Source organism: Aythya fuligula, chromosome 2, assembly GCF_009819795.1.
Source record: "Aythya fuligula isolate bAytFul2 chromosome 2, bAytFul2.pri, whole genome shotgun sequence".
NCBI lineage: Eukaryota > Metazoa > Chordata > Aves > Anseriformes > Anatidae > Aythya > Aythya fuligula.
In genome coordinates this window covers 6,433,735-6,454,286 of record NC_045560.1, presented here as the reverse complement: position 1 = coordinate 6,454,286, position 20,552 = coordinate 6,433,735, and the positions used below count along the sequence as shown (strand labels likewise).

The following is a 20,552-nucleotide window of genomic DNA, read 5'->3' as shown; positions in this document are numbered from 1 at the left end:
ATTTCTTGCAGACCTCATGGGGTTTTGGGGAATTGGGTATGTGTCCTTGACCCAAGGGGGAAACAAGAGGCAGCAAGACCTTCATGCCTTGAAGAAGCAGGAGCAGAGCTTTCCTCCTCTTACCCCACCTCAAAGGGACAAAACCCACTTTGAACCCTTCCCTCCCTCCATTTCAAGGGGCTTTTAACACAGCAAATGCAGATAAGGTGGCCAGCTGCAAACTTTGCTCTCTGCCTGATCCATCCCAGAGCAAGGTGAGAGGGTTTCCTGATGAGCCGAAGCAGCGGGCACATCAACAGCCGCTCCTGGAGCTGTGTCCTTCATGCTGAGACCTTCTCGGGCACAAGCAGAAGGGTTTCCTGCAACTCCAGGCACCTAGCAGGCTGGGGATGCTCACCAAGGGGCTTTTTAAGAAGATCTAAAAGCAGGTAGCAAACACACGGGATTTTTAAAGGGTCTCCCGAAGGCGAGCGTCCTTAAGAGCGGCGTTAAGGGAAACGTACGTGTATTTAGTCATCCATCCCAAACTTTGTACGTGCTTTTGTTCAACTTTGATAGGGGGAAAAAACTGCGAAAGGCCGTTTTCTTGGCGCGGTTGCTGTTTGCAGAGTTCGCTTTGCGTGTTTGCAAGCAGATCGTACTCTTAATCTGAAACTTGTTCCAGAAAAGACAACTGTCTTGGGGGAAGGGAGCCTGGGCTGAGCTCAGGATTTAGCGGGCTGAAGTTTCTCTTTTCAAAGCACAGTGGAAACCTCAAATCTCCCCGCAGCTTTGTGCATTGCATCGGCCCAGGTGGAGAAAGCAGAGGCTGCCCGATATTGCTTGAGGTTACAGACAGTGGTAGCTGAGCTGGGATTAGATTTTGGGGCTGCTTCCCAGGCAAATGGTTCATTAAATCTCCTCCTTTCTGGGAGATTTGGTTGGGGGAGGGAGAGGAAATTTCCATCTAGTGCAGAAGCAGGATTTGGGTTGGGCTGATGGGAACGATGTCACAAAATGGGATTCGAGGAATGGACCAATTTCCAGCAAGTATCAGCTGGAAGCCATGTTAAGTATTACAATGAAGCTAAGATATTTACTCATTCCTTTATAAATAAAAAGGCATCAGCCCCTCTGCACACGAGGCGATGCTCCCTCGCTTTCCTGCTGATTTAACTCTTATTTAGCAAAAACGCTTAATCTGCCCTAACAAAGTGCAGCGTAAGTAGCAGCAGAACAAATATCAAGGCTTTAACAAGGAGTGTCAATATTGACACTGTTCCGTGTTGAGGGATATTGGTAGGTTGTTTTTATTATAGTAAGCAACTTGTCAGAGGAAAACTCAGATGGAGCTTTGCAAGTGCCGATAAAACCTGCAGGTGCTATTGAAATTGAGCTCTTGTTCGTGTGTGCTTTGAATATAATTTCCAGTTCCTGAAGTCAGCTTTATGACTTGCTCGTACCCCTCCTTCCTTCCAGTCTTTCCCACGATGCAGATGAAACATTCTTCCCGAAAAAGAGTTATCGAGGAATCGAACACCTCTTCAAAATGCAGAGAGATCTTTCCAGTCCGATGGGTTTGCTCCATACCACAAAAATTTTACCCATCGCTGAGGCCAGGTGTGTCGGTACCGGGAGCAGGCTGGGCACATCACCCCCAGCCCATATAGGAACCGTGGTCATACTTCTTGTGGTCACTCTTCTTGTGGTCACATTTCTTGTAGTCACACTTCTTGTGGTCATGCTTCTGCCCTGTACAGGGTCATCTTTTCTCAAGTGACAAGGGAAGGATGCAAGGAAGTGATCTCAAATCGCACCGGAGGAGGTTTAGATTGGACATTAGGAAGAATTTCTTGATGGAAAGGGTGCTTAGGCACTGGAACAAGCTGCCCAGGGAGGTGGTGCAGTCCCCATCCCTGAAGGTGTTAAGAGATATGGAAGTGGCACTAAGGGATGTGGTTTGGTGTCGGGACTCGGTAGGTCAGGACAATGGTTGGACCTGATGAGCTTGAAGATCTTTTCCAAGCTGCAGGATGCTGTGATGCTGTGCAATCCTTACCTGCTGCCTGTGGCCAGCAGAAGGCTGCATCAACAGCTTGATTGCCATCAAGGCAAGGAGCTGGTGCCCATGCCTGGCTGGGTGTTTCCTCTGCCAGCTGTAAGCCACTCGCTGCTCCATGTCTCCTGAAAGTCAAATTGAATCACCTTTTAGAGACCTTTCCGAAGTGGCTGCTTTGCCTCGTAGAGCAAGAATCAGAGATGAGGTTGCATTTAGATCATCCAGACGTGGCCCTGACTGCCTTAAACCCAACATTAAAAGTTGCACACACAGCCTTGGGAGAAGGCAGAGTCGTAAAAACACTGCAAAATTTTCCTGCCAGAAGCGTAGTTCTGCGGTTTGCAAAGCTCTGGCTATTCTGGGAGCACAGCACTTTCATTTCACCATCCTGCGGGACCCATTCATGTTTTTTTACCCAATTGTCAACACAGTTTATTGGGATACCAACATTTTTTTGTGATTGCGATCCATCAGTGTAACAGCCAGGTCTGACCTTGCCTTGGATGGGTGATCCCAAGGGCAGATGGCTGCAGGACATCTCAGGATTCGCAAAGCCATGCGCTTCGTGGTGCTATTTCTGGCTATCTGCTTACATCTCGTGTGTTTGGTTTCCTTCTTTCCTCTCGTTTTAAACAAATCATCAAAATGCTGTGGTGCAGAGTATTTCCAAATAAAGAGAGGATTTCTAAGGTTTAAGACAAATTATGTCACATGCGGATATCACCATGTCCTTGCTTAACTCCTTTTTTAAACTGGTGTATCTATAATTGTGTTTCTGCTCTGCAGTCTGATGGCTGTGGAGGAATTGCTTCACTTTAGGGACTGCAAAAACTCCTTGGTCCTTTGATACAAAGTTGAGTAAAAACACAGGGAGAGTCCTTGGTTTGTGGTGGCCAGAGGTCCATGTAGGGTGACCAAAGTTGTTCGGGGAATGGAGTTGCTTTTGCTGAGGGTCTTGCTTTGGTGGAAAGGCGACGTAATAAAAAAATGGCATTTAGCATGAGGAGGCTGAGTGAAATAAGCCTGAACTGGGATCTAAGTGAGGACTTGGTACTGGTCTGTCCCTCCTCTGCAGGATGAATATTCTCCATTCCCAGTTACGTCCTACCCGCATAATAAACCCTTTATTTTTAGGTGGTGTTTCCTGAAATAGCTGTGGAGAGGGAGGCTGTAACTACCTTGTGTGCCAGCCCAGCACGTGGCAAGCAGCACCCTGGGAGGATCTCTTTCCTAACCAGGCCTTCTGTGGTTAAAAAACACAGTGTGGATTGCTGTGCCACCTCCCCATGCTAGGGACCTGTGGTTGAGGCACTGGCCAGAGGGGGCCTTGGGGTCTGTGTGGGGCTCTTGACTTCACCACAGGCTCCTGGTGTGAGCTGAGGCCAACCTGATCCCTGCTCTCCACCTCAAATTGGCAAAGGAGAACACGCTGTGCTGAAGTTCATGTCTATGGCACGTGTAGTTCAATACCAACGCGTGCGTCACCCAAAGCAAGGCCCCGTGGAGATGCGCCTCCCGAGATCTGTGAATGATTGTGCTTGAACGTGCTTGGGCTTTGACTTTTGCAGGACCAGGCCACGGGGAGGCGGAGACGAGGGAATGCATTTACTACAACGCCAACTGGGAGCTGGAGAAGACCAACCAGAGCGGCGTGGAGCGCTGCGAGGGGGAGAAGGACAAGCGGCTCCACTGCTACGCCTCCTGGAGAAACAACTCGGGATCCATCGAGCTGGTGAAGAAAGGCTGCTGGTTAGACGACTTCAACTGTTACGACAGGTAATAGCCTAACTGGTTTCCCTGAAGGCAGGTTTAATTGTTGCTCTAAGTGCAAAAGCTTGTGATTTTTGCATCGAGGAAAAGAAAGCAGGTCCAAGTCAATTGGCCCATTCATCCCCAGTAATTACCTCTGTTGCTAATGCAGCTCTCAAAATTGTCACTTTAGTTTCTAAATAGAGGCTGCAAAATGCACTTTAAGTTTTTTTGTTGTGTGGTGTTTTTTTTTTTTCTTTCTTCTTTCCCTTAGCAAAGCTTTGATAATTCTGGCATGCTTTGAAAAACGTGTCCTGTACCATCAAACGAAGAGCAATATGTTCTTCCAAGAGCATTTGGCGATACAAAGGAAAACTTGGAATCATTTGGATCTCTCTAGAAAAAAAAAAAAATACACAGATATCTGGGGGTGTTTAGAGGTTGAGATTCTGGCATTTGTGATGTTGCAAAAAGTTTTGCTGTTCTTCGGCTGAGCGAAGAGATAGGCTGGGAGAAAGAGTGGGACAGCAAAAGTAACGCTCATGTTTGCATGTTGCTGCAAGTAACGAGCTGAAAAGCAGAGCAGCTTTGTAGTATGAAGGCTCCAGCCTCATTAAATAGCTGGGAGAATAAGCTAGTCTTTTCTCATTTCCCTTAATGCAATTCTACAGAGGGGAAAATAACTCCAGCTGAAGAAAACGGCCCTCTGAAGTTTCCCGGTTCAAAAGGACAATGCTCAGTAGTTCAGAGCTCAGGCAGCGTTTCTGTTAAAAGCGAGAACAAAACAACAAACAGCAACCAAACAAAGCCCAGCTCTATCAATAAGGAGGATCAGAATACAAAATTCAATGATTTCCCTCGGTGTCACACCCGCATAAGCTGCTGTCACCTTCGTTGCAATCACAGCATCGTTTTTCTAGCTTCCAATCCTAAAGGTTTTAGGACACCAGGTCCTAAGCTGTCGGCTTTAGCTGGGACCAGCTCTGTCCGATGGCTGGAAGTTTTCCTTAGTCATTGCACGTTGTCCCTGGTCTTGTGCCTATTGTCTTGGCATTTCCCAGCTGTGAGTTAGTTCCTCATCTTCCTTCTCTTACTAGCTCTAGGCTTTCTTTCCTACCACACCTATTCCCTTGCCGGTTGCAGGGTTGGGCTCCGTATAAAATTAACTTTTTATTTTTAACTGATAAATCAATCCTTCTTGGCCCATTAGTTTTTTTAATGCCAATTCTCCTGAGAACAGAAAGTCACTCTAGCTCGGTATTTCCAAGCAGAAGTGTTTACTGTAAACAGATTTCTCCTTTCAGTGCCTGCTTTCGTTCGCAGTGACACTGGTATTGTCACTGAGAGCCTCCGTGCAGGGATGTAGTGCTTCTTAATCTTTGTCATAATGTGTTGCTCCGTTACAACGGTAAAAAGTTTCCAGGGCTCCTCACAAGCCTTTTCTCAGCCCTGGGGTTGAGCATCCATTATCCTGCAGCCCAATTCTTCAAAGTCGCAGTTCAGGGCAGAGCTAAAAGATGTTCTGAGAATTAGCAAACAAGTGCAAGTGTTGAAAGCAGCATTTGAAATAAAGGTTAGCTTTAATTAAATAAGGGCTGTTTAAATCGAGTCTTTTTTTTTTTCTTTTTCCCTTGAGTGCCCTCTTCAGTCTTTCATGCAGGTAGCGTCGCATCCCACAATGGCAAAAACAGCTTAAAAGATGATTTTTGCAATCAGCAGTGCTGTGTTGATGCCCTTCCTGTCTTCGTCTGCGGCACCTTTGTGCTGGATGCTGAGCTGCTGGGTGCTGAGCTCCTTGGGCGATGCACCTGGAGCTCCCTGCAGTGTCCCCTGCATGCAGTACACAGCCCTGCTGGGTCCTCCTGCAGCATCTCTGGGTTTAGCACATTGGCAGCACTTGGTGTTACAAGGCAAGCATGTAACTGTGTCACGGGAAGGTGACAAATGCAGGGCAGCAGCAGTCAGGATGCTGAGGATGAGGGCTCCTTCCTCTGCTCTTTATAATAAGGAAACCAGAACGCGGCACATGTGCATTGAAGGCTGTAGGGGAAAGGGACTGGTTAAAAATCAACCGGGTGCTATTTGTTTATTTACACAGCCCCACCGGAGAGGTCGTGCTCACATTCCCTTGAAGAGCACGTGAACTGCCTCGAAACGTGCTCTCGCTGCCGTAGAAAAATGTGTCATTCTCTCCCACTGTATCATTTCTAATATTTGCTAAGTATAACATGTCAGATGTACCTGGATGGCTGCCCTGAGCGCGCACCAACTGAAAGACGGGGATAATGAACTGCAGATGTGGAGCAGGCTGTTTTCACTCATTAGCTTGATTTCTTAACCAACAGATTTAGCAAAGGATGTGTTTGCTATTGAAGACTCCAATACCGATGCTTTTAAATCCAAATGGCTTGTTATCTGATTTCAAGGAAAAACATCTGGAAGCATTGCTTAACTTGTTGAAATATCTGTGTCCATTTGAATAACTCAAATAGCTGCTTTCTGCTTTGAAGTTGAAAAAGAAAAAGCCCCCCGAACCAACCAAGTGCTTCCCAGCTGAGGCCTGGCATGAGGCATTTCAGCTAAAACTGCCTTGTTTTTTTTTCCCCGAAAGGAATAAAGTCCTGACAACTACCCTGCGTGGCGATTTAAGAGAGCCCTTTCCATCCTCCTCGTGGCATTATGTCAGCGATACCACAGAAAGGGAGGCTTGGCATGGGTTCATAAATGAGTAATAATGTCAAACACATATGATTGTTTTGCTACTTCCTCCGAGTGGTTGAAGGAAGGAAGTTATGCATATAATTTAGCCGGTCTTCAGGAAATAGTTTGATACAGCTCTCTGCAGAGAGCGGCTCTGCGAGCGGAATAACTGAAAGCAGAGGGCAACGCCGCGAAAAGTGGCAGGGAAGGGAAGTGGGTATTTAAGAGACAGAAAGAAAGGACTGCTGGAGCCCTGCAGAAATCATCTCTCTGCATCGATCTGTGGGAGAGGGAGGAATGAGGGGAAGTGGAGTTGCTCTGGCACGTGGAAGCCCCCTAACGCCTCGTGAAATGGGGAGGGAAACCTCAGCGCCGAGGAGGCTGCCTTGATAAAGGGGAAATTAGAAACGTGAGGGCTGCAACCTGAATTCCTTAAAGGCTTTTGTGCAGGTATAGGATTTTTTCTTAAAGGGGAAGGAGATGGCACTTGAAGATAAAACTTAAAAAAAAACAACACAACAACAAACCTCCAGCCTCCCTCCTGCCTTCAGCAATCAGAGGCACTGCAGGTGTCTTGCGGCGTGTACAGTTAGGGATGCTAACGCCAGTGAGAGCAGGCTTAGCTCAGCCCTCTTCATACGAGCTTTATGGCACAAGCTTTAATTGCACGCTCAAACACCTCTCACCCCTAGCAGCATAGGTACAGGCTGCAGGAGAGGCACAACTCAGGATGCGAGGCACCTCTCTGTTGTTTTTCTGCTTCTCATTCACTTAGCGGAGCCTGCTGTTATTTATTATTCGCCATCTAATGTCTTTAGTACATATGGAAGCATTTGTTTCCTTTATGGCCTTTTCAAGGGTCTTTGCTATCCACCGGGATATGTGAGTGCTGAGTTTCCTGTAAGCAGAGCCTGCCAGGCTGTGCCAGCAGGACAAGGCACGTGGAGAAGACGAATTTGGGGATGTGTGTGTTTGTTCCTGAAGACGCAAGTTGGCTGACGTTGTTTTTCTCTTCCCTTTGCTGCTGTGTGTGTCCCTCCCTGACGCAGGCAGGAGTGTGTAGCCACAGAAGAAAACCCTCAAGTCTTTTTCTGCTGCTGCGAGGGCAACTATTGCAACGAGAAGTTCACCCACTTGCCTGAAGTAACCGGCCCAGAAGGTGAGTGACTGCTGTGGATGGGGAATTGCGGGGTTTCTTTGCCTTGACCCAGTTTGTGATGACTTTGGGTTGCTGGATGCTGAGCACAAAAATGCATCTGACAGGACGCAAATTGTCATTTGCTTACAAAATCCCCAAATCCTTCTTCTAAGAGTCTTTAAGAACAGTTTCTTAATGTAATGTAATTCTGGATAAAGTGTGTTGTACCAACACCTCGTCCATCACTAGTGAGGATTGGGTTTTCTTGGTGGTGGATGTTCACAGTGGGCTCTTACAAGCCCTCAGGGAAGAGGTCAGTGTAATTTACACAAGGGGGATCAAGACTCCATCTCTTAAAGGCGTTTTGACACCTACTTCTTTAATTTTCATTTCACAAGGCTCCAAAAACCTCGGGCATCCAGAGTTTTTGCTTTTTATTGGCTGAAACGCAGCGTTGTGTTGGTCTGAGCATTAAAAGGGAATGGGTGTGAGGTTTTGGATGTACTTCAAGGAAAAAAAAAGTCATAGTCAGTCCTGCTTTAGAGGCTAATAGAAAAGTGTTGGTTCCTTTTGCTGTAGGCTCACATTCAAGTATCATTCAATAAAAAATTATTAAAGCAGGTGTATCTTTTCCGTAAGATGATTCCTTTTGCTATCAACTACCTGCATTTACTGAGATGTTCCCAGAGACCATTATCAGATTTTCCTGGGCTTTCCTGTTAGGTTTTTAATTGTTTACATGGTTTTTATTATCTCCTGTTATTAATGTACCCGTAGCAACCTAGTAGCAAATACTCTTTCTCTCACAGTTTTTTTGTTTAATTTGGCAGGTCTTGCTATTTTTTCCTTCCCTGTCTCCAACATAGCAACATGGCTCCATTTAGTATTCCCATTGTTTGTGTCTCAACTGCACTGATGTAATTTGGAACAAGAACTACTGTGGGAATAGTGCATTTGATTGTGGCTCCTGCAGCATTTTACTGAAAACTGACGTCTTGTCAATCACTGCACAAGGCAAAGCAGCTCCACGAGGGGTCTCGTACTCTGCTTGCTTCATATCTTCAGAAGGGTTAAGAGGAGGAAATTTTCAGCCTTTAGATATCTCAATAAGAATGTCCATGTTAAATGAAGGTCAGGGGGAAGCTCAGTCTGTGAAGTGTGATTTGGACCATTGGACTGTTAGTAATAGCAATATGGAAAAGAGTAAATGGTGGAGCCTTGTGCAAGGATGTGATGAGACATGCCACTAAGATTTGTTGGCTTTGGAGCAGAAGGAAGGGCAGTGTTGGGTTATGTCTGGACAGGTAGCTCACGGTGTGGGTACGCTTCTAAAAGGTCTTTCCCCATGTTCTCCCTGCTCTTTCCTCACAGTCATATACGAGCCACCGCCACCAACGCCCTCTCTGCTCAACATCCTGGTGTACTCTCTGCTCCCCATTGCTGTCCTGTCAATGGCCATCCTCTTGGCCTTCTGGATGTATCGGCACCGCAAGCCCCCCTACGGGCACGTCGACATCAATGAGGTGAGGAGGAATTTCTGGCTTCTCCAAGTCATTTCCCTCTGTTTGTACATTATGGTAGGCACAGAGGCTGCTCAGTATATCTACAATACCGACTGGTTTGGGTTAGAAGGGACCTCAAAGCCCATCCAGTTCCAACACATCCCACCAGCCCAGGCTGCCCCCAGCCCCATCCAGCCTGGCCTTGGGCACTGCCAGGGATGGGGCACCCACAGCTCCTCTGGGCAACCCGTTCTAGTGCCTCACCACCCTTATCGTGAACAATTTCTTCATTTTTCTTCAAATTTAACACTGTTCAGGTGGCCTAACTTTTCTTCTCCATCTTTTTGAAGTCAATGCTACAGTCGGCCCCGTGACAGCATTCATACCCCCTGTGAGGCTGGTGGGTTTAGACCAGGTTATCACCATTTCCAAAATTCCTAAGGGATGGAGTTACACAACCCTGCTTGGTGGCTACCCTTCCTCCCAAACCGTCAAACCCATTGCCTAATTTCAGCCAACTTTGCAGAGGAGTGGAGATTGTAGAGATTAGAAAGTCCCTATCAGTTTTATGGGGTGAGAGGAGATGTTTTTTCCCTGTTGAAGCTCAGTTTTTATGAGCCATCAGAGAATGCATGCAGGAGGTCATCCTCACAGCCCAAAGCCATCGAGAACTGGTCTTTGCTGGCTCTGCTGTGCCCTGAGCCTTCTGGTTTCTTCTGAAGGGGCCAGCAGCTTTCTCTGCCGTCTTCCTCTGCCCTGTACAGACCATGCTGGGAGCCTTTCAAGGCTGAAAGTAGATAGGACAGAGCTCCATTGCCACATGTTGGGGCTGCATTGTTCTCCCGGCAGATACTATCTTTATAATGCTGACAGACCTGTTTACTGCCCACTGCTAGGGCTATGGGAAGCACTCCTAATTAAGTGCAAAGCAGTTGGAGGTTGTCGGTGTATTTTGCCGTTGGGTCACAAAGATGAAAAAGTTCCTACTTTTGGCAGGAGGTAGCCTTGAGGTCATCAGTGTTTTACAGCCCAAAATAGCCGTTGCTTTGAAAACACTGGAGAATTCAGGTTTTGCCAGAGGATGACAGGCAGTGGTTTGACACACAGAGTGACACTTGAAGGCACAGGTTGTTATATATGTTCTGTACAAATACCCTGCAAAGCAAAATAGGGAATTTAGTGCTGCTCTTGCTGTGAAGAGCACATCTCAATAATTTGGATGAAATAACAGGCCCCTTCTTCACACCTCTTTCCCCACACGCAGTGTCTCCATTCCTCCTCCTTTGCTCTACAGTCCCACTTCAACTTGCGACAGTGTTTTTCTCTTGTGCAGGACCCCGGCCCACCACCTCCTTCTCCCCTGGTTGGCCTAAAGCCTCTGCAGCTCTTGGAGATCAAGGCGAGGGGACGCTTCGGCTGCGTGTGGAAGGCTCAGCTGATGAACGACTACGTGGCTGTGAAAATCTTCCCTATTCAGGTGAGAAGGGCATCACCTTCAGGGCTCGCTCGTAGGGCTGCCTGCCAGTGCTGAGATGCTCCGAATGCCTGTGGAGGTGTTTTTGAGACCATTACAAAGATGTATTTGGACTCTTCTGCTGGGAGAAAGAGTTCAAGGACCCTCCATCCCCTATACTTTTCTCTGTGTTACCTCATTACCGAATGCTTCCTGCAGTAGTTGTTGCTGCAAGAAGGGCAAACAAGCACATTTTGAAATCCACGGGATCACTGCAAATGGCCGTGTTGTTAAAAGCCGGTCTGCAATGCCCGAAGTGCACAAAGGACCAAATCCCTGGCTTTGTGTGTCCTGCCCCGGCACACAAATCCTAAACCCAGACCCCAACCTAGCAGTTTTCAGCTTGCAGAGGCACAGCCCTGGTGCTGTGCAAGCTCACGGCGCTGCAGCGTGTCTCTCAGCTCACGTCTTCCACTCCAGGAAACCTTTGAATGCTCCTGACTTGACTGTCTAGGAATGGTAAATGGAAAGAGTAGAGCAATCAAAAGTCAAATGAGAGAAGAATGACTAAAACGCCTTTGTGCTCCTCCGCTACCTCCTTATTCGTTAATTTTTTCTCCCTGTATTTGTTGTCATAGCGTTGCTAAAGGAGATTTGCACATCTTCTGTCCATGCCAGCTGTGACCTACTAGTAAATATTCAATAGAGCCTAGATTAGATTTTGCAGTCGTAACAATTACGGCTACAATGCAGATCTGGGTGCTGCATGCACAGGCTTTATCTCTGCCTTCTTTCTTTGGAAATCTCAAGAAATCTTATTTCTCAGTGAGGCTGGGCAGGGGGGTGGAATCCGAACCCAAACATGCGCTTTAGGAATAGCTGAGGATAATTTTGGAGAAGGGAGACTGAGAACAGCAACTTCCATTCTTCCTCTGGCACCTACCCTCTAGGAAAACAGCCTCATTTTGAAGGGATGCATCACATCAAAACGCTGGAGAATGGTATTAAGAGGAACATGAGCGGCTCTGACTGAGCTGAAGGGGCTGTTTGCTTTAAAGGGAAGAGTGATCTTTGATGGTGCATTTCTCCCTGCTTTAGGATAAGCAATCTTGGCAGAGCGAGAGGGAGATTTTCAATACTCCTGGCATGAAGCATGAAAACCTTTTGCAATTTATCGCAGCAGAGAAAAGAGGGACAAACCTAGAGACAGAGCTCTGGCTGATCACAGCTTTCCATGACAAGGTAACGTATCGCTGCACATACATTTGGGGAAGGCAGAGGGCTGGCTGGGCATGAAGCAGCAGCGTTTGGTATCTAATATTCTCCCAGAAGCTCCCCCATGGTTCAGATAGTCTTCCACTGGTGGTAGTGGAGGGCTGCTCCTGCTCCTCTTCTTCAGAGGCCCTTCCTTTAGCTTTCAAGGCTCTCCTACAAAAACACACAATGAAGAAAGGTGGGAGCTGGGGAGAGAGAGGTGGTACAAAAGGCCACAGCTCCTGTGTGCAGTGGTTGCTGTCTCATAGCACACGTAGATCCCAACCCAGCCCTTGCAGATAGGCTTTGTGTTTGCTTTTGAAACTCAGGGCATACCTCCTCTTTCACGGATTGCTTTAGTTATCAAACGTGACTAACACTTAAAATAAAACAAACATGCACAAATCGGGGTTGAGCCAGCAGCGTTATCCCTCTGTTTAATTCAAGGCCTAGTGAGTCAATCATTTCCACCACCAGCTGATACCATGCAACCATCTTCTTGCATGCAAGGTTCTCCCTTTTCCTAAGCTGTTCGACTTGCTCTGTTTTGAGACCATTTTGTCCCTTCCAAGCCTTCCCTGGCAGATGAGTAGACTTGGGACTTACTTGGGAGATCAGACACTTTCTGTGCTGTCAAGGGCTGAGAACTCATAAATGCTTTGGGGTTTTACTTCTCCTTCATTTTCACTTTTGCTGGTGATATTTTTTACCTCTTAAATGAAGGTTCATGTTTCTCAAGCACTGATGAAAACCATTTTCTAAACTGATGAGTTTAGAAGCAGGGGCTGTGGTTAAGAACATGCGATGTCCTGTTTTACAGGGGTCTCTTACGGATTACCTGAAGGGCAACATCATCAGCTGGAATGAGCTCTGCCATGTAGCAGAAACCATGGCCCGTGGCTTGTCCTACCTACATGAAGATGTCCCTTGGTGCAAGGGTGAAGGGCACAAACCTGCTATAGCACACAGGTATGGCCTCTTTTGTGAACACTTTTCAAGTTTCCTGTTCAGCTATTCACAACCTGTTTGAAATGGTGCTGTCAACCAGAGGAGGAGATTGTGCTTTTGGAAAGTGAATGCCTTTTAGCCCCCAAAATTCTATGCTAAGACAAGAATTTTTTCACCCACATCAGAAATGGCAAAGAGCAGGTAATCAGCATCTTGTCTGTGAAGCAGTATGTGTGCTTGGTGGTGGTTTATGGCAAATGTCTGAAGGGCAGGCGCTTCCCTCTGCCCTCAGCTCTTCTCTTGATGTGTGTAGGGAAGGGGAGCTTGGTTGCTGGAGAACCTCTATTCAAAGAGTCTGTGCTTGATGAGTTACATTATAATCCATGTATTTGTGTGGCCATCTGAAGATTTGGACCGTGTTCTTCCCTACGTGTGTTAGACTGATAACTCCACTGTATGTCTTTCCACAGAGCTTTTGAACATTGTGTTCTGATGAGAAAATGTAGAAATGTAGAAAATAGCTGCTATTTATTTTTCACGGTAGTTTTATGGTGCCCAAATCTCGCCAGGGTGCTTATGAGAGACAGCAGAGGAAGGGCACTGTGACCCCAAGACCTCCATATGTGGGTACAGCAGGAATCCCAAATGAAGAGGGTGAAACCATCCTTGTTGCAGCGATGCTCGTCTTAGCCCTCACCCATCCCTGCAGTCCCAAGTCCTTTGCCCTGGTTTAAAACCTCGTAGATTCACAGAATGGTTTGGGTTGGAAGGGACCTAAAAGATCGTCCATTTCCAACCCCATCACTACCAAGTCATTCGCCAGCAGCAGGGCAGGAGGGGGAGCTTTCCCCAAGGGATTTGTGTGGGTTGTGTGGCTGTGGGCAGTAATCCACAGCCGTGCTCCCCCACTGCCCTTCATCGAGGAGATTCTTAAGCCCCATGCCCAGCTGCAGTAATCTGCATCCAACCTAATGGGGCCGTCTTCCTACACGGCAAGATGATCTCTGTTTTTAAAAGGATGTCCCAGCCCCCGTGGGGCCCCCCCAAACCTTCAAGTTGGTGGGAGCTGGGGGCTGGTGAAAGAGCCTGCAGCTGCCTTTGTGCCGCTCCTGGGGCTGACCCCGTGGCCCTGACATTTGTCCCCATGAAAATAAAGGCTGCGGTGTATGCATGAAAATTCCTGAGGGTGGGGAGCAGGGAAAAGCTACAGAAAGGCTTTAAAGCAACAGATCGTGCTCATTAGTGTCCCCATCCGTTTAATAAATGATAAAAGATGGAGAGCGTGCCACTGGGGTGAACTGAATACGTTCCTACAGAAGCGGGGTTTCAGGACACAGTGGATTTTCCTTGGATTACCCCATTCTTTTCTTTTGTGCTGCAAACAAACAAACAACGCTGAATACTTTTTAAAGCTGGGGCGTCACTGAACGGGTTAACACAATGCCTGCGAAGATGCTGGAAGGCCAGGTGGGACTCCCTGAGTCACTGCTCTGCAGACTTTGAGCAAACTCCTAGGACAGTGGCCCCGGCACAGCGGGATGGAGGTTATGGGATCGCTCGTCGGTGCTAAAGTGCCCCCACGTGGAAGCAGAAAATAAAATCTCTGGTGTCTAAATCAGGTTAACGCACCGACCACTTGTTGTCCACTCGCTCCCTTGTTCTCTGATTTCAAGGATGAGACTGAAAAGGGAATTTTATCCTTCTCAGGCCGCTTTTTTGCTAGCGACTATTTTAGGGTTCCTACTAATGGTGTTGGTGGGAATTCTCTTGGGCGTGGGTTGAATCAAGCCTTTCTCCCAGTCCTGGGTGTGTTTGCATTGAGTTCACTCTTGCCAGCTCAGGGTGCCCGTGGAAGGAAGGAAAACATAGAAAAATGGGGAAGAGCATCGCATAATTCCTGTGCGGTCCCAGCTGAGCCACAGCTTTGTGAAAATCTCGTGCACAATCTGTACCATCCTGGAGGGTGTAATCCCCTAACGCTGACCGAGCAAAGTCATTTATCTGTGTCGTTGGGCGATGGCTGCTTTCTAAGCCTGTGGGGAAACTGCTACAGCCTGGAGGCAGGCGGTCTCTAAGATGGCAGGTAGCAGGTTAGGGGTGTTTTTAGGTGTAACAGAGATGTGCAAATGTTTCTCAGGCTCTACAAGACTGCCCTGTGTCTTTGGATATCCCATGGCCACAGCAGGCAGATTTCTGCTGTGTTCCTCTCTCAGGCTTCACAGCTGGAAGGGGAATAACCCACTTCCCCCACACTAATCCCCGAGCCAGCAATGCCCATCATGCTGCGGATAGCTTGCTGTGTTGCTGCAATCTGGACAAACCTTCTGATGTTTTGAGCTAAGAATCAGGGCTGGGTGACACAGGATGGGTTTTGCACGTGATGCTTTCTCCACGGCCACAGGCAGCAGCTCTTTTCTCTGGTCCAGCAGTTTCTCTCTTCCCAAGGAATTTTGACAGGTCGCTCTAGCGCGGAACAATTGTATCTGCCCTCATTAATTATTTTGTGCAGGCCTGCAATGTCCTGCAATCAGCAGGGTCACCGAGTGAATTGATGATAGGGAAATTATAATGCTGAGCATACAGGACAATTGCCATCTGCTGTCTAAGGTCTGTAATTTAATTATATTGCCAAACATTCCCTTTCAGATGAAAATGCGGGGAGCCCGGGGAACGAGGCTGGGCTGGTTTAGTCATCTCGGTGCCATCCAGCCCCCCCCTTCCCCGGCTCCTGCAGACTCACCTGAGCTGCCCCGAAGCAGCAGTGCTGCAGCACGGGGCTGACCCAAATGTCCCCTTGAAGTCATCTTCAAGCACAGCGCCAGCCTCTCCGCCGCAAAGGGTGACACCCACTGCTCAGCTGCGTGGGCAGCTCGTCTCCGTGGGGGCTCACCCCCTCCCCTGCTTTATTTCCAACCCAGGGGAAGCCAGTCCTGCAATTAAAGCAGAATTGTAATAGAAGACTGTGGCTGATGCCCAAGGAAGGCTTGGTCCTGGGTTTCCCTGTTTTAATGACACGTGGGAATAGCTCAAAGCTGCATCAGGGAGGTTCGGATTAGACATCAGGAAAAACTTCACTGAGAGGGTAGTTAGGCACTGCAACCGGCTTCCTAGCAAGGTGGTTGATGCCCCGTGCCCATCAGTGTTTAGGAGAAATTTGGATAATACTCGTGCTGATGTTTTAGCTTTGGGTTAGCCCCAAAAGTAGTCTGACAGTTGGACTTGGTGATCTTGGTAGGTCTCTTCCTACTGGAACTGTTCTGTTCTGTTCTGTTCTGTTCTGTTCTATTCTATTCTATTCTATTCTATTCTATTCTATTCTATTAATTCTATTCTAAATGGGATGAATATGTAGCCCTTTTTTTTCTTCCTTTGATACCTCTTGGAGGGAAAGGGAGGGATACGGAGTTATCCAGTGGTGTAAAGGCCTACAAAGGCTGTGGGTGGGAAACTCATTGTCTGGATTTCATTTTGCTGGTAATTTCCTCAGGACTTCTGCAGCTTGCCTGTCCTGAAGCTGTGCTTTCTCTCCCTCCTTTTCCCCGTTGCTCTCCCTGTGCCCTGCTTCCCCTCTGGGCAGGGAGAGGAGGTGGCACCGCCACGTGTTCAGGCGGCGCATCAAGGTCTGATCACACTCCCCCGGTACCCAGGGCTTGAGGATGCTCAGGGTTATGTGCCCGAAACATGCTGTAAATCACCCTCCTGCCGAGCGTGAGCTCCTGCAGAGAGCAGTGCTGGAGACCTTCACACCCTGTGAGGACAGCGCTCGGTGAAACTGTTTGCCAGCACCCCCGTGACACCGCTGCTGTGCCACCCTCGGTCACCCCTGCTTCCAGCAGGTGATGGCAGTCAACAAAAGCACCCAAAGAAGTGCGTGGTTGGGGTCAGGGTGGCAGCAGTGGCCTCAGCACCTTCCCCGGGCTAGGTCAGGTCCCAGCCCAGCAGCACAGGGCTGCCTGGTGGCGTCTCACGGACACCAGCAGCTGAATTTGCCAGCTGGGGAAGGAAGAAAGGAGCCGATCCACCCAGGGCTGCTAAATGTAGAGGTTACAAAGTGGTGTGTTGCGCTGTGATTCAGACCCATGCCGTAATAAAGCCTCCTAAACTCGCTTCTCGGCTCTCTCTAGGGACTTCAAGAGTAAAAACGTCTTGCTGAAGAACGACTTGACGGCGGTGCTGGCCGATTTTGGTCTAGCTGTACGGTTTGAACCTGGAAAACCTCCAGGGGACACTCATGGACAGGTAATCTTTATCTTTAAAAATAACATCGTAAAAAGTCAGCTTCTCGTGCGTGGAGGCGGTTTGTGCAGATGCAGGCTGGAGGCCGGGAGATTACGGGAATGTTTTCTTCTTCCTTGTGTAATTCATACGGGGGAAAGCACCTTTTTTTTCCCCTTAGCATGACCCTGGAAAGCGAGACCTAAGGGAACAGGAGCAGCACGCAATCCTGAGCCCAGACACAGCTCTCAGCCCCTGGCCCTTTGTGATGGGAACCCAACCCTACATGCTGGTGCAAATGTGACATCTCCCCTGTCCCCCCATGCACCTTTTCCTTGCAGTGCCACTTCTGAGCATTTAATTTCCTCCAAGACAGGCACTTTCCAAACAATTAGATGTGCAGTCTGGCCTGGCCCTGGTGGCAAGCGACTTCTCCCTTCAAACACGGGACGTGATGTCTCTTTATTGCCTCAGTATTAAACATTAACACTCCTAAAACTATTCAGTTATTTTTAAGAATTCAGCCAGGCTCGCTGCCAGGGTGACCTTTCGCAATGGTGAACTTTGCGTGCTGGCTTTGCACTGTGTGAACAATTTCCTGCGTTTTGATCAATTTGGGATTTTCCACCTGTGAGCTGCAGCAAGTGGCCCCTCGCTGTCTCTGGGCAGGGGTGCAGCAAGGGCAGCCGTTCCTCCGGGCACCTCCTGGGTTTTAGGAATGAATGTCTCCAATGCCATCTCCTTTCTTACCCTTACCTCACGTTAGCTCCTCACAGCTTTCCTCATTTTTGCTACCTTTCTTTGGATTTTTCCAGCATTTCCCATGCTTTCTTACATCTCTGTTTCCCTCTCTGCCCAATTCCTCAGGTAACAGCAAGATCAGATGAGAAACCCCTAAAGAAAAACATTAAAAGCATTTCAGCTCCCATATTAAAAAGGTGCTTTTCACCTTGCTGTGCTCTCCTCTCTCCTACATCATGGGCTACGATTCTGCCCTATATATAGCCATAAATATCTGAGAAGTTTTGCAATATGCAAATTTTTTGGAAATTTTTGCAAGTTTTCCTTTTTCTACCATTTCAGGATACATTGATTTTACCCTTTTTCTTTTCTCTTTTTTTTTTTTTTCTTTTTTTCTTTTTCCTTTTCCCTTTTTTCTTTTTTCTTTTTCTTTTTTCTTTTCTCTTTTCCCTTTTTTCTTTTTTTTTTTTTTTCTCTTTTCCTTTATCTTTTTTCTTTTTTTCTTTTTTCTTTTTTTCTTTTTACATGTATATTTTTAGAGAAAGAGGATTCAATTTTCACCGACTGCAATAACCAAGTCTGGCTTGACCTCGGGGTGTTGTGTGTGTGTCTCCAAAGGCAGCATTTTCTCCTCCAGCATGTGCTGCTGGAGCAAGATGCAGTGGGACGCAGAGGATTTCATCCCTACTCGCTGTGCCTCGCTGCATCTGTGTTAGACCTATATTGTATGCTGAATGTATACAACACACGTAGCCATGCTCTTTGGCTTTTTCCTTCAGGTAGCTTATCTAGGCTCAAGTGAACTTACTGAGAATCGGTGTCAGAAGAAACAGCTCCCTTTTGGTTGTCTTCCGAGCGAGGTGCAAATTTAGCAGAAGTAGCCTTAAGGCTAATGAAAGCAGCTGTCATTCATCTCTGACCAACGGAGGCTGACGGACCCAACTGGATTTTAACTCGAGCTGTTTCTTTCTCTGTAGGTGGGAACGAGGAGGTATATGGCTCCCGAAGTGTTAGAGGGAGCAATCAACTTCCAACGAGACGCCTTCCTGAGAATAGACATGTATGCAATGGGACTGGTATTGTGGGAGTTAGTCTCCAGATGTAGAGCAGTTGATGGTAAGAATAAAGATCTGCCCCAGCAACGGCTCTGTTTCAGCATGGTTTGCTGGCCCAGAGAATGGGCCTGGCTTTGTTAAAGATAAATAATAAAAAAAATCAATGGCATATTCTTATTAGGCTGCTAACCTGTTTTTCATCTGCTTCATTTATAATGTAAACTGTCATTTTCTGTGGATAACAATCTTTGTAGTGTTCAACTCTCAAAGTGCTTTTAATACCATCAAAGTTCACCATGTCCGCTTTCACAAGGGGTTTGATCCTAAAATGATGCTGCAAAATGTGTCATCTTTTCTGTCCAAGTAGCCCATCTGCTCTTGGTTACATCCTTGCTATTTGCAGGACCTTGCCTCTGGTCAGGGAAGCTATCGTTTTGTTGTACTAGCTCCAAGGCTGCCTGCTCCAACTTCTACTTGTGCAGATATGGGTGATCTGGGCTGAATATCAAGTTTGTGAATTAATAGTACCTCACCTGGGCTTCAGACATTGATGTTAATATTGTAGGAGCAAAGGAGAGCTTGATTATAATTAGGACATGAGCCTAGGAGTGTGGTTCTTCAAAAAGTTCCTGCCTAACCTGATAAAATGCCAGAGGAGCAGGGAAGTAAGAGCATAGCGGGGTGAAGCAGTTGTACCCAGGATCACTCTGCAGGTCTCTGTTAGATGCAGCAATGAGACTTCTCATTTGAGGCCCCCCAGATATCTATCTGGATTTTTGCTTTTTATTTTTGTGATCCCCTTTCAACTTTGCTTAGGAAGTAGCTGGCCAGGATACTCCAAGTATCATACACAGCACCTTTAAATCAGAGGGAAGACTTTGGGCTGAGGGAGAGTTACGCCGAACCCCATCTGCCATTTTAGGTCAGAAGCAATATTGTACAGAACCTTATTTAACAGATCTGTTCCATCATTGTGGTCAGCATTGTTGACTTCATTGACAGACAGGCCTTGTCTTGCTCATTGAAGCTGAAAGGCAGTGAGTGTAATTTCAGAAACAAGGCATTGACTCAATTCCAGGTGGTGAGCATGGTTGTGTTATCAGTAGCTTTGGCTTGGAGATCACCAGTGCAGCTCTTTATAGTCTTGATTCCTCTTTGAAGAAGAGGAATGGAAGGTCATGAGCATTATCATGCCATCTGTTGGAACAAGCACTTCAGTTTGTTTTACTGACTGGCATTGTGTCAACAAGAATAATGATAAGCTGTTTTAGTGACTGTTTATTTTCAGAGTAGCTAAACATCATTTCCTTGGTGTCGCAGTTCATGACCAGCTAAAGTGGTCAGTTCTTTTATTTTATTCTGGAAAGACCCTCTTGAATTACTCCCACTATTGCAAGAGGTCACTTTTCGCTACTGAGAAATCATATGTAATGCCACTGAGCACCCTGAGAAAGCCCATTAGTTAAGCTGGGCTGCGTTTTTCTAAGAGGGCATCTCCACATTGCCAAAGGCCAAATGACGTTTCAGTGATCAGGAGTTATTGCTGCAGTCCAGGGTCTGCACTGGCACTCAAAAACAGTTTTCTCATTCTTGTGGCCCAGAGCAGTTCACAGCTGTAACAGATATAACAAAAACATTCAGAAATCATTTTGTAGTTAGGAGCTGGTACTTGGGACAAGTGCATCTGGCTCTACTCTGTCAGGGCTGACTTAAATCTATGAACATGCCAAATCACAAAGGAAGAGATTACAAGCACTGT

At 47.2% G+C, this 20,552-nt stretch overlaps 1 protein-coding gene across 1 annotated transcript in view; it reads left to right on the top strand.

Annotated features, from left to right (window-relative positions):
• The window catches only part of ACVR2B (activin A receptor type 2B), an 89,373-nt gene that overhangs the window by 67,089 nt on the left and 1,732 nt on the right, over window positions 1–20,552 (top strand). Inside the window, exons 2-9 of the mRNA XM_032182215.1 lie at window positions 3,607–3,814; window positions 7,537–7,646; window positions 8,997–9,148; window positions 10,461–10,604; window positions 11,679–11,822; window positions 12,655–12,803; window positions 16,907–17,021; window positions 18,716–18,854. Of these exons, the coding sequence (XP_032038106.1) occupies window positions 3,607–3,814; window positions 7,537–7,646; window positions 8,997–9,148; window positions 10,461–10,604; window positions 11,679–11,822; window positions 12,655–12,803; window positions 16,907–17,021; window positions 18,716–18,854 (1,161 nt within the window). The remainder of the gene's footprint in view (window positions 1–3,606; window positions 3,815–7,536; window positions 7,647–8,996; window positions 9,149–10,460; window positions 10,605–11,678; window positions 11,823–12,654; window positions 12,804–16,906; window positions 17,022–18,715; window positions 18,855–20,552) is intronic.